General features: G+C 40.9%; 1 protein-coding gene across 4 annotated transcripts in view; it reads left to right on the plus strand.

The window, feature by feature from the left end:
• Positions 1-18,341, plus strand: part of cadm2a (cell adhesion molecule 2a) — a 602,573-nt gene that overhangs the window by 393,845 nt on the left and 190,387 nt on the right. For 3 of the 4 annotated variants that reach the window (XM_061898582.1, XM_061898583.1, XM_061898585.1), the window contains exon 2: positions 16,708-16,734. The exons of the other annotated variant lie outside the window; for it this stretch is intronic. In XM_061898582.1, coding sequence (XP_061754566.1) covers positions 16,708-16,734 — 27 coding nt within the window. The remainder of the gene's footprint in view (positions 1-16,707; positions 16,735-18,341) is intronic. 4 annotated transcript variants of the gene reach the window in all.

The raw sequence follows: 18,341 nt of genomic DNA on the forward strand, positions 1-18,341 counted from the left end.
AATTTTAATACACTGAATTATGGGCAGCACGGTGGAACAGAGGTTAGTGCATGTACCTCACAATATAAAAGTCCTGCGTAGTCCTGAGTTTAAGCCTGGGTTCGGGATCTTTCTGTGTGGAGTTTCCATGTTATCCCCGTCTATTTGTGCATTCCCTCCGGGTACTGCGGCTTCCTCCCACTTCCAAAAACATGCACCTGGATATAGGTTGATTGGCAACACTAAATTGGCCCGAGTATGTGAATGTTGTCTGTATATCAATCAATCAATCAATGTTTACTTATATAGCCCTAAATCACTAGTGTCTCAAAGGACTGCGTATATCTGTGTTGGCCCTGTGATGAGGTAGCGACTTGTCCAGGATGCACAGCGCCTTCCGCCCGAATGCTTCTGAGATAGGCTCCAGCACCCCCGCAACCCCGAAAGGGACAAGCGGTAGAAAATGGATGGATTAATTTTTTTTACATTGAATTTTTATTCAATTAATTTTAACACATTTTTTTTGTCAATGAAATTGTCAGTGTATATTGATGCAGTAAAATTCAGTCCACAAAATTAACATTACAAGAATTTAGTGTAAAAAAAAAAAAACTTTCGTAGTAAAGACAAAAGTCAACCTCCATACTGGTGGCTAAAGTTTGTCACGTTACGTGTGTCAGGTAAACCTCAGAGAACGGGGCCATATGAATCCCCTACCTACTGTACAATGCAGTGGACATTTGCGTATTGTGTAACATGACTAGTTGTTTTTTTCCTGAAATGTGTAACTCTGATCAAAGAAATGGACCTAAAACACATTTCCACTACATTTGTTTTGCACAAAAAGTTTGTTTTTGGGTTTTTTTTTCCGAAATGTCGAACTCTGACAAAATTCATATATACTAAAACATACATTACACTTCTATTTTTCCTGAGATGTGTAACTCTGATCAAAGAAATACAGCACGTTTTATTTTCTACTGCAGTGGGAATGTGTGTGTTGCATAGCAGGGCTGCAGTATTATTATTTCCTGAAATGTGCAACTTTATCGTCAATAAGAAATGGGTCAAAAACAAATGTCCACTGCAGTGTACATTACAAAAGGCTTTTTTTGCCGGCAATGTGTAAATTTGACAAAATACTTACACCACAAAAAAAAACCTAAAAATCACAACTAGGCTAATTTTCCTGATATGTGTAACTCTGACAGGAGAAATAGACCAACAATAAATGTCCACTGCAGTAGACAGTGTTTTGCATAGCAAGGCTATTTTTACTCTAAAATGTGTAAGTCTGACGAATGAAATTGAGCAAAAGTAGGTTCCTGGTGTGTTATAGAGAAGCCCGAGAGGCCACACATTCATGTGTGCGTCACACTACATGTACTAACGTGTGTGTGCAGCCTCTACGGGTAGGCTACGTATGTGCTAATTTACACTAAGGAGAGGAAATGAAGGTTGATTAGAGGAGAAAAAAACAGATGTAATGTGAAGGAACAATGCTGCAGTAGACAGATTGAATAAAGCAGGCAGTATGTTGGCAATAAGCTGAGTTAAGCGAGCTTGATTCCATCTATTAACACTGTTTAACGTCTCCTTTATTGCCCGGAGATGAATTGCATCCGGGATAAATAAGACGCCTTTCTCCAGTGTTCATTCAGAGGCTAACCGGGGGGGAAAAAAATCTGACGTTTATGAATGAGTCTTTGGAAAATAGGATGCCATGTCATTGTTATTTTTAACCGGAAACAAGCGTCGGCAGATGCAGGCAAGCTAAATATAGCGTTCCATCATGACATCACGCAGCCATCCCTGCAATTATTGCACTCCATCGGTTTTTCACTAAGCACACCTGCAGGAGACTAATGGTACCAAATGTTGGCGTGAGAATCCTCCATGACGGATAGAAGCATTGACACTGGCATCGTGTGTGATATATCCTCCTGAGAACCTTTGTTTTTTTTTCTTCTCTCTCCGCACTCAGCTCTATTTTCTACACAGGAGTTTTTGATTGATTGATTGTCTCCTATAATTACTTTAGAAAATATTTGTTGAATGAGGTGGCGACTTGTCCAGGGTGTACGGCGCCTTCCGCCCGATTGTAGCTGGGATAGGCACCAGCGCCCCCCGCGACCCTAAAGTGAATAAGCGGTAGAATATGGATGGATGGATGGATGGATATTTGTTGAAGAGACTGTGGACTGACGCAGCAGAGATTGTGGAGTCTAGCTCGGCAAGGCTCGGTTGGTAGAGTGACCATGCCAGCAACTTGAGGGTTGCAAGTTCGATTCCCGCTTCCGCCATTCTAGTCACTGCCGTTGTGTCCTTGGGCAAGGCACTTTACCCACGTGCTCCCAGTGCCACCCACACTGGTTTAAATGTAACTTAGATATTGGGTTTCACTATGTAAAGCGCTTTGAGTCACTAGAGAAAAGCGCTATATAAATATAATTCATTAATACTCCAGCAACAGGCTAATATAATGTTAGCATAGGATAGGATAGGATAGGATAGGTCTTTATTGTCAATGCACAAGTTCAACAAAACTATTTTTTTAGCACAAACCTGTTCAAGATTAGACAAACAGTGTACAAGGTTACAGAACAAGAACGCTGATGGGTCGCCATAAGGCGCCCCGTGAAAGATGGGAAAAAGGTAAACGCTGGGGAAGGATGAGTAAAAAAATACAATCTAGACTGGGCTCCTAAGGGGGCCCAGTCTAGAGTGAGAAAAAACCTCCAAAGCACATATACATATTACAACATACATCTCGAGATATCTAGCAACAGAGGGAAGGTAGTTCAAGGTCATGGTGGTAGGTCGCAGGTCTCAGGCGCTGACCATCCATTCATCACCCCTATAGGATTTGCATCGAGGGTGTTGGGCTGGGGGGGATGGGGTGTGTATGTGTGGCGTATATTTTTGTGAATGTGTGTGTGCGTAAGCCCGTAGTGTGTCTCTGTTCCGTGGCCTTGATGTATTGCAGTCGCTAGTCCAAAGTCAACAACAACAGGTGTGCTTCCATGAGAGACAAGAAGGGAGTTTGTTGTGTCTTCACAGCACCGTCCTTCGGGAGAGTCTCGAAGCCAGGGAAACAATCCCAGTTAGAATGTTTTGTATGCGGGTGAAAATAAAATTTGCTTTTCACTCTAAATTGTCTATGAGTGGTCCTGAAAAACTGCGGGGTAGACAGTCCGATGTAATCCACAGTTCTTCCCGCATCCTCCAATCATTTGTGGCAGCTTTGGGGTACTTTGAAGACTGCCAGCAACTTCCAATTGGTCGACAAACCAGAGCAACGCTTACTCCAATCAGCAGATGTCCTGTTGTCATAATTCCGAATAGGTGGATATCTTCACGTCCTCGACAGAAAAGGATCGCCAGGCACACGGCACTCCTTCTTCTCCCAAGAGTCAGTCGTGTGTCCATCACGACAGCAGGTTCCCCCAAACCCAAGATCTTGTCAATTTAGTTGAGGCCAGTTAAATAGTTCCAATGTTTAGATTTGGAGAGCATTGCAAAAAGAGGCAACAAGAAAGTTAAGACAAGACAAAACAAAGAAGCAAGCAGGAGAGCGTCCACCCTCGATGAGTGCCAGAGAGAAAAAAAGATGTGTGTTTATGTCCATAAATGTTGCAGTGTTGAGGGGATGAGGAATCTGCTCCACAATTGGCTGACAATTGTTATCTCCTGGTAGTACCTTGGGATAGTGTTTCCTCACCTGGCTCCTCTGTACTCCGACATGCTTCCAATTGTGTATGAATGTGTTTGATGGCGCTTGTCTCTAGTGATGTGGTGAAAGGGGAAGGGTCATCAAAGCATTGATTTCAAGTCTATAAAGCACTTTGCATTTTTTTATGTATCCAAAATACCTTATAATGCGTGTGGAAAAGCGGGGTGAGCTGAGTAGGGATCGGGTAGTTTTTCAACAGGGGAATTTGCATCGTGAAACTATTGGTTGTTAGGACTTTTATTTATTTTTGTATTTTTTTAGTGCGTCACTATTTTTTTTAACAAATACAAATGTCTTTAAAACACATTATTAGCATTGATCCATCAAACTGGAGTGTAGTTTATGAATGGAAGTGGCATGACCCCCGCACTCGTTGTTACTTTCCAGGTTCAAAACATAAACATGAATAAATAAATGTGTTTTTGCTGAAATGACTAACCGTCCAAAAGGAGTCGGAGGAAGCCGAGCTTGTGGGGTCCCACCCATGTGCCATAAACAACATTCCAAAGAGATAGGACGAAACCAACTGAACCTCACATAAGTAAGCACTTGGCAACTCAAAAACAGAGGCAAGGAAAAACTCCCCTGTGGTGGGAAACCTTGGACAGAACCTACCTATGTCCCATAACAAGTATATGATAGTATTATCAGACACTTTAATGCAACAGTTCGTTTGTATACTTTGGGAGCATATGCTTGTACCGTTTCATAAACAGGCTCATATTAATACATTGTTTAGGTTCTCTACTTAACTCATTTCATAGTTTATTTCCACATTCAGATACACTAAAAGCTTTTAAAGTTGTGCATAAATATTAATGCTTTGAATTACATTTATTGCCAAGAATGTATGTATATCCTTTTGTAATGAATTACTGTTGCACATTTCTGTGCAGCCCGTTGGTATTTGCTTCATACATGACGTTTGTGGTTTGAAAATGTACAATATCAGTTGATTTCAATATTTGAGAATTATGAAACAAGGGATTTGTATGTTCTCTATATCTAGCTTGGGGTGGCTTTCTGTCTGCTCTTTTCATCGTGCTTTTCAAATTGAAGTTGTGGGTGTAGCATTATCCCTAGATATTTAAATTCAGTAACCTCCTGTATGTCACTATTTGGAAAAGTGGATTTGAATGCCCCGGTCACACTGTTTTTCAATTGAAAAGCACATCCAGACAGTTTTTCTTTACTACTTAAGTAAGTAAGCTCTAGGTAATTATTGTGCAGCCTTGGCTAGACCTCTGCTGCTTTGCTTGCAGACTTGGCAGATGTATATACAACTGCCTCATCTGCTTAAAGTTGGCATCTGATTGCTGGGCAACACAAAAGCAAATAATGGATTAATAGGCTTAACAAAAGTTGACCAAGTATGGACCTTTGGGGTATTCCCAAATACAAACCCTGTTTCCATATGAGTTGGGAAATTGTGTTAGATGTAAATATAAACGGAATACAATGATTTGCAAATCATTTTCAACCCATATTCAGTTGAATATACTACAAAGACAACATACTTGATGTTCAAACTCATAAACATTTTTTTTTAAAATAATCATTAACTTTAGAATTTGATGCCAGCAACACGTGACAAAGAAGTTGGTAAAAGTGGCACTAAATACTGATTAAGTTGAGGAATGTTCATCAAACACTTATTTGGAACATCCCACAGGTGTGCAGGCTAATTGGGAAAAGGTAGGGTGCCATGATTGGGTATAAAAACAGCTTCCCAAAAAATGCTCAGTCTTTCACAAGAAAGGATGGGGTGAGGTACACCCCTTTGTTCACAACTACGTGAGCAAATAGTCAAACAGTTTAAGAACAATGTTTCACAAAGTGCAATTGCAAGAAATTTAGGGATGTAAACATCTACAGTCCATAATATCATCAAAAGGTTCAGAGAATCTGGAGAAATCACTCCACGTAAGCGGCATGACCGGAAACCAACATTGAATGACCGTGACCTTTGATCCCTCAGACGGCACTGTATCAAAAGCCAACATCAATCTCTAAAGGATATCACCACATGGGCTCAGGAACACTTCAGAAAACCACTGTCACTAAATACAGTTGGTCGTTAAGTGCAAGTTAAAGCTCTACTATGCAAAGCGAAAGCCATTTATTAACAACATCCAGAAACGCCGCCGGCTTCTCTGGGACCGAGATCATCTAAGATGGACTGATGCAAAGTGGAAAAGTGTTCTGTGGTCTGACGAGTCCACATTTCAAATTGTTTTTGTAAATATTCGACTGTGGAGAGACACAGCCGACGGGCCGACAACGGGCGGAAAGCAGCAGCGCTGTGTCTCTCCACATCGACATTGTGTCATCCGGACCAAAGGGGAAGCAAACCATCCAGACTGTTATCGACGTAAAGTTCAAAAGCCAGCATCTGTGATGGTATGGGGGGGTGCATTAGTGCCCAAGGCATGGGTAACTTACACATCTGTGAAGGCACAATTAATGCTTAAAGGTACACACAGGTTTTGGAACAACATGTGCTGCCATCAAAGCGTCACACTTTTCTCACCAAAACCTGCCGGTTAACAAGTGGTCGGGAACCATGTTCGCTTGACCGCTCTGTTCCATAATAAAACTTCACCTCCGGGAATTTTAAACAAGGAAACACTGTGTTTGTGTAGCTAAAGGCTAAAGGCTGAAGCTTCCCACCTCCATCTTTCTACATTGACTTCTCCATTATTAATTAAACAAATTGCAAAAGATTCAGCAACACAGATGTCTAAAATACTGTGTAATTGGGCGATGAAAATATATGACTTTTAGCCGCAATTGGTGCTGGCTAATATGTCCCCTCCAACCAATAACGTCACAAACACGCGTCATCATTCCGCGACGTTTTCAACAGGAAACTCCGCGGGAAATTTAAAATTGTAATTTAGTAAACTAAACCGGCCGTATTGGCATGTGTTGCAATGTTAATATTTCATCATTGATATATAAACTATCAGACTGTGTGGTCGGTAGTAGTGGGTTTCGGTAGGCCTTTAATGAGGTACCGAATATTCAGTATTGTTTGACCCATCACTACTAGAGGTTGGGAAAAATGATTGATTCTCCGATGCAACACGATTAGAACAGGGGCAATTCATGAATCGATGGACTAATGTCCAAATATCGATTATTTAGGAATGTTAAAAAACAAAAATCCTAATGCAGACGGTTCAAAAAAGCAGCATTAATGGGACTGTTCTCTAAATGTTATCAAATCAAATCAGCTTTATTTATAGAGCATATTTTTTATTTACCACAAAGGTAGCGAAAGTGCTGTACAATGGGCAGGTTAAAAGATAAGACAAGAACCGAGCAAACACAACACAACACAAACAGAACACAATAAAAAATAAATCAATAAAATCAATAAAACATAAAAACATTGTTCACAGCAGGTGTATTATGGGGCGGCATTGCAGGATGGATATCACTCAGTGTTAAAAGACAAGGAATAAAAGTATGTTTTTAAGAGAGATTTAAAAACAGGAAGAGGAGGCTTTTCTAACACTCAGAGGTAGGTCGTTCCAGAGCTTGGGAGCAGCAGCGGCGAAAGCTCTGTCACCTCTAAGCTTCAGCCTTGTGTCAGGGACTGTCAGTAGCAGCTGATCGGCTGATCTTAGGGATCGGGTGGGGCAGTAAGGCTGAAGGAGGTCGGAGAGATATGTCGGTGCGAGGTTGTTTAGACATTTAAAAACAAATAGAAGGAGTTTAAAGTTGATTCGGTAACGCACAGGGAGCCAGTGAAGGTACGCTAATATAGGGGTCATGTGCTCACGTCTGCGGGTCTTTGTTAGCAGATGAGCAGCAGAGTTCTGCATGAGCTGCAGGCGGGCGAGGGAGGCCTGGCTAATGCCTACATACAGGGCATTGCAATAGTCTAAACGATTCGAGATAAAGGCGTGGATTAATTTCTCGAGATCATGTCCTGATAGAATAGAATAGAATAGAATAGAAAGTACTTTATGAATCCCTGGGGGAAATTCAGATGGAAGCGGTTTCACTTTCGCTGTTTGGCGTAATACATAAAAGCTTTTTTGAACTCCGCTGCTGATTTTTTTTTCAAATTTAAAATCTGAGTCCCCCAGGTTTGTGACACAGTCGCTGAGATACAGGATCAGAGTGCCGAAGTCAACGTTGGGGGAGGGAGAGTGTCATGGACCAAACAACATAACTTCTGTTTTGTCTTCATTTAGGCTCAGGAAGTTAGCTGAAAGCCAGGCTTTGATGTCGTGCAGGCAGTCAATGGGACGTTGAACCATGTTATTTTGTGCCATGGGAAAATAGATCTGGCAATCATCGGCATATATATGAAATGCAATACCGTACTTCCTAAAAATAGAACCAAGGGGGAGAAGGTAAAGCGCAAATAAGATTGGGGCAAAGATTGAGCCCTGAGGGACCCCTATGTAGTAAAGGAGCTGTGAAAGACATAAAACTGTCTATATTTACACAAAAACTCCTGTCGGTTAGGTACGACCGGAACCAGTTGAGGGCGGCGCCCTTAATACCCACACAGTTCTCAAGACGAGTGATTAAGGTGGCGTGGTCGACGGTGTCGAACGCAGCAGACAGATCTAAAAGCATCAGGACAACATATTTACCAGAATCAGTTGACAGGAGGGTATCGTTAAAAACTTTTAGAAGCACTGACTCCGTGCTGTGGAGGGCTTTAAAACCAGACTGGAACAGCTCAGTGATACCATTATCCTCTGAGAAGGGTAACAACTGACTGAAGACATCCTTCTCTAATATTTTGGAAATGTATGGAAGATTAGAGATAGGTTTAAGGTTAGAGAGGAGAGAGGGGTCGAGGCTTGTTTTTAAGTAGATGTCGTACCACTGCATGTTTAAACTCTACTGGAACTATTCCAGAAGAGAGGCTACTATTGATAATGTTAAGGACACTTGATCCAATAGTAGCAAGTACCTCCTTAAACAGACAAGGAGGGAGGGCATCTGCAGGAGAACCAGAGGGCTTCATATGACTAACTGTGTCATTTTAAAAAAAAAAAGGACACCGGCTCAAACAAATGGAAAACAGAAGAGAAATGCAGAGGAACAGAAGGGTCATATGAAGGCTGGGATAAACTGGCTCTAGTTGACACAATTTTGTCAGTGAAAAATGGAGACAATTTTCACAGAATTCAAAAGAAGCATCAAAACCAGCAGATTTGGGAGCATCAATGACAGTGTTAATAGTTTTAAACAGAAATCTGGGGTTGTTACAGTTAGAAGATACAATCTGAGATAGATATGTATATTCATCTCTGCTTTTACAGTCATCTGAAAGGAAAGCAGGCTTTCTTTAAAAATGGCAAAGGACACATGCAGCCTGTCTTTTTTCCATTTTCTCTCTGCTATCCTACACCTGCGCCTGGCAGCACGAGTGACGTCATTCAACCAGGGCTGAGGCGTGGCTTTAGAGCGGCGGCACTTGAAAGGAGCGATTGTGTCCAGTATTTGTAAACAAATAGAGTTGAACACAGAAACCAACTCTTCAGTATTCAGACGTACATAGCCTGCAGAATTATCATCACAAAGAGTCGAAAAAATTGAGGGGAACAGAGCAGGAGACGAAGAATTAAACATGCGAGAGCGTTGAGGCGGAGCGCACAATTTAACCGGACACTGATTGGGAATATCAAACAAGATCGCCATATGATCAGAGAACACAGCGTCGCAAATGTCCAAATTAAAAACACACAAACCATACCGCAGCACTAAATCGAGTGTATGCCCACGTTCGTGTGTGAAACCACACACAGACTGTACAAAGTTAAAAGAGTCAATGACATTCAGGAAGCTCCTGGATAAAGGTTCATCTGGGTAGCAGGTGTGAATATTAAAATCACCAACAATTAGGACACGATCATATTTGGGCAGGATTTCGTCCGGAAATTCAGAAAAGTCATTTATAAAGTCTTTGTGGTACTTGGGTGGTCGATAGATGACGGCACACAGGACGACATCAGAAAGACCCAGTTCAAACATGCACAGTTCGAGGCTTGAAAAGGAGGATTGCAGGCCAATCTGACGGCATTTATAGTCATTTTTAAAAACGACTGCTAATCCTCCTCCTTTTCGACCGGACGACCGCGGAGAATTAAAGTAGGAACACTCCAGAGGCAGAAGTTCATTAGGGGGGCGGACTCACTTGCTTTCAGCCACGTTTCCATCACATAGAGGAAGTTAAGTCCGCGGAAAGTGAAGAAATCCTTCAGGATGAACGTTTTGTTTGTCAAAGATCTTGCGTTCACAAGACCGAACCTGGCAGGGGCCAGCACGTCCAAGGCCGCAGCTAATCCAGGTGGGGCCCGACACACAGCCCGCAGGTGGCGGGAATCCACCCTGCGCCTCCGCGGGGGGGGACAGCAGGAGCGACGGCGGCAAGCCTCGTCCTCCAAACCAACGATAGGAAGAACCCAGGAACCGATGGGATCCAGCGAGCGTGGGTGCAGGAGGAGACCGGATACCGCACCATTCCTCCTTTGGGAAGCCACGGGAAGCCGGGCCAGGAGTGCCCCAACTTTCACCAGCTGAACGCCACATTTACCGCGGCGCCAGAGACGCTTCCGCCGGGGGAGAGGAACCAGGAGGCGGTAAAGGAAGGCAGGAATCCGGCCAGGTGAAAAAGCTGACTGGGACGTCGAAAAAACAACGTCGAAGTTGATCATATCAGTGGGAGAGGGGCAAAGATCCAACAGTGTTTGGCGGTCATACACAAGCAGTGAGCTGACAGAGTCGAAAATAGACGCAAACAACACAAAAACGAACAGAGCTGACAGCGAGAGACGGCAGGCCAAAGCACATACTGGCGCCATCTTGGAAGAGTGTTAGGTCTAGGTTTGGTTCTATCTAACTATGGAAGAACCATTAGCCAGTGGTGGGCTGGCAGTCAGGCCCAACAATCACTTCTCTGTTGGTCTAACATAAACAATGTTCATAAATTGTAAAAAGTAAATGTTATTTTTAATTTACTTTCCCTAGATATATACAAGTATTCATCATATTCTCTTCATGTCATATTTGGCTCCAATGTTGCTGATTTTACGTTAGATCAGGGGTATCAAATTCATTTTAGATCGGGGACCACATGGAGAAAAATCTACTCCCAAGTGGGCCGGACTGATAAAATCATGGCACGATAACTTCAAAATAAAGACAACTTCTGATTGTTTTCTTTGTTTAAAAATTGAACAAGCACATTCTGAAATTGTAAAAATCATAATGTTGTTAGGAATTTTTTTACACTTACATGTTGCGATTAATAGTGTATATACTTTATTTGCTGTTATTTATATTTTTTGAATAAATGATGTGATAATGTTCATCCGTCAACTCATTGGTGTTAATTTTCAGTCTATAAAGATAAAAAAATAACATCAGAATGAAATTACAGTATGTTGTATGTGTAGTTTGCTAAATGTCCTCGACTGATGTACTAGCATCATGTGGTTTATTTTGTACATATGTAGCATCATCCACAAAGATACAACAAATTGCTATTACGACATCCAGTGGACACATTTAGAACAGCTGTTTCTTTCATTCAAAAATGTCAGGTTAAAGGCCTACTGAAATGAGATTTTCTTATTTAAACGGGGATAGCAGGTCCATTCAATGCGTCATACTTGATTCTTTTCGCGATATTGCCATATTTTTGCTGAAAGGATTTAGTAGAGAACATCCACGATAAAGTTCGCAACTTGTGGTCGCTAATAAAAAAGCCTTGCCTTTACCGGAAGTAGCAGAAGATGACGTCACCAGTGTGAGGGCTCCTCACATCCTCACATTGTTTATAATGGGAGCCTCCAGCAGCAAGAGCTATTCGGACCGAGAAAACGACAATTTCCCCATTTATTTTTAGCGAGAATGAAAGATTCGTGGCTGAGGATATTGATAGCGAAGGACTAGAAGAAAAGAAAAAAAAAGGCGATTGCATTGGGAGCGATTCAGATGTGTTTTTAGACACATTTACAAGGATAATTCTGGGAAATCCCTTATCTTTCTATTCTGTTGCTAGTGTTTTAGTGAGTTAAATAGTACCTGATAGTCGGAGGTGTGTCCACGGGTGTGTTGACGCCAGTGTCTGAGGGAAGTCAAGGCAGCTGCATGGACAGGGCAAACTCCGCAGATCTCCGGTAAGAGGCGACTTTTTACCACAATTTTGTCACCGAAATATGCCGGTTGACAAGTGGTCGGGAACCATGTTCGCTCTGATCCATAGTAAAGCTTCACCTCTAGGAATTTTAAACAAGGAAACACCGTGTGTTTGTGTGGCTAAAGGCTAAAGCTTCCCACCTCCATCTTTCTACTTTGACTTCTCCATTATTAATTGAACAAATTGCAAAAGATTCAGCAATACAGCTGTTTGAAATACTGTTTAATTGCGCGATGAAAAGAGACGACTTTTAGCCGCAAGTGGTGCTGCGCTTATATGTCCCCTCCAACCCGAGACGTCACGCGTAATCATACGCGCACGCGTAATCATATGCGTCATCAGTCCGAGACGTTTTCAACAATACACTCCGTGGGAAATTTAAAATTGTAATTTAGTAAACTAAAAAGACCGTATTGGCATGTGTTGCAATGTTAACATTTCTTCATTGATATATAAACTATCAGACTGCGTGGTCGGTAGTAGTGGGTTTCAGTAGGCCTTTAATTTTCATACTTAGCAAACTCATCCAGCTGGTCTGATAAAACCTGTTCGCGGACCTGATCCGGCCTTCGGGCCGTACGTTTGCCAACCCTGCATTAGAGCTTTTATCCAATCAGAATTCAGCAAGCTTGTTGCCGGTGCTGTGTGAAATCTCCCTGAGGCCTTCTGAATCAACAATGCGGCAATCTGTGCAGTCCAGACATACAGTTGATAGACAGTTGCGATAATACATAACAATACAGTGTAATAATGATATCCAATATGATATCACAGATTAATGAATAATCGATTTACAATCAAATCGTACACCCTGAGTCATACTCGAATCTTGAGGCGCCCAAAAATTCTTAACTGTTATCATGAACTTTCGCAAACACACCACAAAAAAAAAAATTGGGCCAAACACTCAAATATATTTGTTATTATCCCTTTATTTTTGCATAACATACTGTTTTCATTCCCTAGGTGGCATCTTTGTATAGCACCTCAAGGCTGAATTAACCAGCTGTGTAGCACTTTGGATTGTAGTACTAGATATGAAAAAGCCGTCGTGAGAAGGTCCTGAATGAGTGTAAAAGAGAGGATCGCAGAGGGAGAAGAGGTGCCAGGCTGGTGCAAATGAACACCAGTCCTCCCGGGAGACCTTTATCCTCAGGGAGCGCTATGATCGCCACATCGCCTGGTGTACGTGGATGTGTGTCACAGCAGGTGGAGCCTGTATGAAGTATCACACAGTTTATTTATGACAGCTCCCCCGCTGACGCTCAGAGACTGAAAACAAGCTGCTCACAACGCACAGCCTCACTGCTGTGACACCAGACACTCGCTCACTCCTCACCTGCTCTTAGCGCACACTTGGTGTTAATTTGCTTTTTAACGAACGCCTCGGGATATAGTGAAGGAATATTTGGTAATTTGGTGTGTTCTCAATAAGCAGATACAGTAAAACCTTCGTTATAGCATAATGGGACTTTTAGGTTAGTTTTCGATTAACTACCCTGACTAGGTTTGTATGGTATAATTATAGTACCGCGATACTAATGAATAATTTTCGGGTGTCAAACTCATTTTAGATCTGGGGCCACATGGAGAAAAATCGAATCCCAAGTGGGCCGCACTGGTAAAAACGAGGCACAATAACTTAAGACCGTTTTCTTTGTTTAAAAATAGAACAAGCACATTCTGAAAATGTACAAATCATAATGTTGTTGGGTTTTTTTTTTTTTTTTACACTTACATGTTGCGGTTAATAGTATTCTATCTTTTTTTGTCGTTATTTGTATTTTCTGAATAAATTATGTTATAGTGATTACCAGTCAACTCATTGGATTTAATTTTCTATTCATCAAGACAATAAAAAAAATCACAATCAAATTGCAGGATGTTATTTATGTAGTTTGATCATATTCCTCGATTTATGTACTAACGTGGTTTAGTTTGTACATATGTAGCATCATCTACAAAGATACAAAGAATTGGCATTGCAACATCTAGAGCAGTGGTTCTCAAATGGGGGTACGTGTACCCCTGGGGGTACTTGAAGGTATGCCAAGTGGTACGTGAAATTTTTCAAAAATAGTCTAAAAATGGCAACAATTCAAACATCCTTTATAAATATATTTATAGAATAATACTTCAACTAAATATGAATGTAAGTTGATAAACTGTGAAAAGAAATGCAACAATGCAATATTCAGTGTTGACAGCTAGATTTTTTGTGGACATGTCCCATAAATATTGATTTTTTTGTAAAGAAATGTTTAGAATGAAGTTGATGAATCCAGATAGATCTCTATTACAATCCCCAAAGAGGGCACTTTAAGTTGATGATTACTTCTATGTGTAGAATCTTTATTTATCATTGAATCACTTGTTTATTTTTCAACAAGTTTTTAGTTATTTTTATACAATTTTTTCCAAATAGTTCAAGAAAGACCACTACAAATGAGCAATATTTTGCACTGTTATACAATTTAATAAATCAGAAACTTATGACATAGTGCTGTATTTTACTTCTTTATCTCTTTTTTTCAACCAAAAATGCTTTGCTCTGATTAGAGGGTACTTGAATTAAAAAAATGTTCACAGGGGGTACATCACTGAAAAAAGGTTGAGAACCACTGATCTAGAGGACACATTTAAAACAGCTGTTTCTTTTTTTCAACAATTTTGGCTCATTTTTTATACTTAGAAAACTCATCCTGCGGGCCTGATAAAACCTGTTCGCGGGCCTGATCGGGACCTTGGGCCTTACGTTAGACGCCCCTGATTTATAGTATTTACATACCGGTATAATGATTTTAAAACATGTACATAAATAACACGTATAAAATAGTATAACACGAAAAAAATAAAAATTAAATTTGTGTTTTTGTTTTTATATATATATATATATATATATATATATATATATATATATATATATATATATATATATATACATATATATATATATATATATATATATATATATATATATGTGTGTGTTGTTTTTTTTTTATATATATTTTTATAATTGACCTTGTAATGTATGAACATACTGACTGTGTTGGGGTATGGACAAATCCGTAATAAATAGTTGTTTTTTTTTTTTTTTTTTTTACTTTGTTTTAAAATGTTTTCGAACATTTTTATTAATGTATTTTTTGCTGGCTTTATTGTTAATGACTCATATCTGGGTTGGTTCACTTATATTATATTTGATTTCCCAATTTTATGATTGGGATCTAAAATCGGTCACAGGTAAATGTTTAATTTCTTGACAGTGGGCATTTTACATTATGTTTGCTGTAGTATAGTGAAGTGTTCTGTGTTAGTTATCTCTATTTTACATGATGATTCAGTCAATTTGGTTCCCAGGGAGGAGCCACATGTCCAATAAAGGCCAATAAAGCGGTTTAGCTGAGATGCTATTCCATTGAGCATCCAAATCATTGTCAAGTTTGTCATTCTATTCCCCAATTGATCCATTTTGTTGCTTTCCCCACCAGGAAATCAGCTGAAATGTAATGGTAAAAAAGCATTTCAGAAGGTGTGGGCTTCAAATACATTGAAGACCAATCTCCTAAGCGCACTCCATTGTGTCAAATCAGGAGCATTGCGAACATGCAATGGGCGGCCATTACAATCAATCTGCGCATGACATGCTAAAATGAAGGAAGAGAAAGCAAGAGAGGAATAAAAAGTCTCTCCAAAATCAGCTTCCTGGGACTTGTGGAACTGTTGTGCTGGTTGCTTAGTAACTGCAATACTCCGAATTCGCCTGCCTCCATGTTAAACCCCCTCCTTGTTCCTCAAAACTAGCTTTTAGAGGTGTTTGTACTCATTTCTTTCTTTCTTTTTAAGTCCTTTCCACTCGTGCGGTGTGCAAGCACAACTTCATTCGCAGAAACTCTCAGTATCATATTGACGATTTTAAATTTGAACAAAAACACTCCAGGTTCCTCCCACTTCCAAAGACATGCACCTGGGGATAGGTTGATTGGCAACACTAAATTGGCCCTAGTGTGTGAATGTGAGTGTGAATGTTGTCTGTCTATCTGTGTTGGTCCTGCGATGAGGTGGCGACTTGTCCAGGATGTAACCCGCCTTCCGCCCGATTGTAGCTGAGATAGGCACCAGCGCCCCCCGCGACCCCAAAGGGAATTAGCGGTAGAAATGGATGGATGGATGGCACTCGCGCAAGTTCTGACTTGATCAAAGAGCGTGTATAAAGAAGAGTATTTGAATACATACCTGCAGTGCTATGCTCTTTGTTCTTCCAGTCCTGTCCCTCTTTTGTTTTGTCTCTTAGAGGTTTTCAGGCTCACTCGAGGGATTCCAATAGATCCATCAATTTGGCAAAGCAGTGAAAAAAAATCGTCATTCCCTCAGGATATACACACACAGACACACACACACTTCATAGACAATCTATGTTGTTTGTTTTACTCTCCACTGTCTTCTCTTCTGTTTTCGCTTGTATGTGCGTTGTTTTTTTGTCACAATATACATTTGTGCTTGCTGGAGCGTGTAGTGTCATCGCCCCTCGGAGGACAGTCCTGTCTGGTCCTCCGGTGACTCATTACATCGCTGTCAGTCACAAGCCAGTGTGAACTTTCAGCGGCGTTTGCATGAATGATTACATGGCTGACTCATCAATAACATGATAGCGGCACTACGTCCTTTAATCAGGACTCTCTCGACATAGCCCGACTAGAGACACGCTGTTTTTCCAACAGTTGTCTAATCATGTGTTCTGTCTTTGTCCCTTTTTTTTGTCTCTTTCCTTCCTTTCTTGCTGTCTGTTCAACCCCCACTTTTTGTCTTCTTGGGACACCAGTGATGGCTTCCAAAGGCAAAGTTCGAGGTGAGTGGTGGCCGTGTTTAGCTGCTCCATGTAGAACGGGGTGTCCAAAGTGTGCCCCGTAGCTCCAGTTTTGTTGACCCACGGCATATTGTCCTTTTTTTGTTACTCTTATTTTTTTTTTAATAAACGGGTTATGCTTGTATAGCAGTTTCTACCTTCAAGGTACTCAAAGCACTTTGTCACTATTTCCACATTCACCCATTCACACACACACATTCACACACTGATGGCGGGAGCTGCCATGCAAGGCCCTGACCACGACCCAAGGGTTAAGTGTCTTGCTCAAGGACACAACGAACGTGACAAGGTTGGTAGTAGGCGGGGATCGAACCAGTAAACCTCAGGTTACTGGCACGGCCACCCTCCCAACCGTGCCACGCCGTCCCCAAATCAATCCAACGAATCAATCCAACAAAGCAATACACAACAAAACCATGATAATGCAATTCCAATTCCAAAACCAAACCCAACCCAGCAACATTCAGAATAGCAATAAACAGGGTAATCCAGAGGAAACACAAGCAAGACACAAAACAATCTAAAAGCAGTCAAAAAAAAAAAGTATTTTATCAACAACAGTATCAATATTAATAACAATTCTAACATCTTTTCAAAATAAAATCAAACCAAGCAATAGTCAAAATGTCAGAAAAAATACAATTTAATAAGAAAAAAAGCTGACATTTTGATACTAATAATTAGCTAACGGTTTAAAATCTCACAGTATGATAATATTGCGGTATACGTCCCAAAAAATAAAATCACACTTACTGTAATTGAACAAAAACATAATGTCAAAATGTTCTAGTCGTATTTTTTGCTACAAACAAGTATTTCTAAGTGCAAATAATTATTCCTGCACATAAGCATATTTGACCAATATTTAAAAACAACATGATGAAAGCAGGGCAGCACAGTGGTACAGGGGGATTAGTGCATATGCCTCACAATAAGAAGGTCCTGAGTTCAATCCCGGGTTCGGGATATTTCTCTGTGGAGTTTGCATGTTTTCCCCGTGACTGCGTGGGTTCCCTCCGGGTACTCCGGCTTCCTCCCACTTCCAAAGACATGCACCTGGGGATAGGTTGATTGGCAACACTAAATTGGCCCTAGTGTGTGAATGTGAGTGTGAATGTTGTTTTTCTATCTGTGTTGGCCCTGCGATGAGGTGGCGACTTGTCCAGTGTGTACACCACCTTCTGCCTGAATGCAGCTGAGATAGGCTCCAGCACAACCCCGCCACCCCGAAAGGGACAAGCGGTAGAAAAATGGATGGATGAAATCAATGTATCCTCCCGACACACTTCCTGTACACTGGGGCCCATCCTGCAGAGGGGGGGAGGTAATATTAGCTTTAAATGATTTGACTCTGAGCTTTATAGTCCGAATTGAATCGTCAAATTTCCAACTATTTGAAGACAGCCCTAATTTCTTAACCTGACTCTCGCCAGATCCTTGTAGTTCGTTGAGCTCCAAACAAGGATCTGGGACTTCTCAATAGGTGATGTATTTCAGAAGGTGGGGCCTTGTAAAAAAAATCATTTTATGTGATTGGATAAAACACTTGTCCGTTATTATGAAAGACGTGCTACTTCAACCACTCAGAT

Source organism: Nerophis ophidion, linkage group LG04 (genome assembly GCF_033978795.1).
Source record: "Nerophis ophidion isolate RoL-2023_Sa linkage group LG04, RoL_Noph_v1.0, whole genome shotgun sequence".
Taxonomy (NCBI): domain Eukaryota; kingdom Metazoa; phylum Chordata; class Actinopteri; order Syngnathiformes; family Syngnathidae; genus Nerophis; species Nerophis ophidion.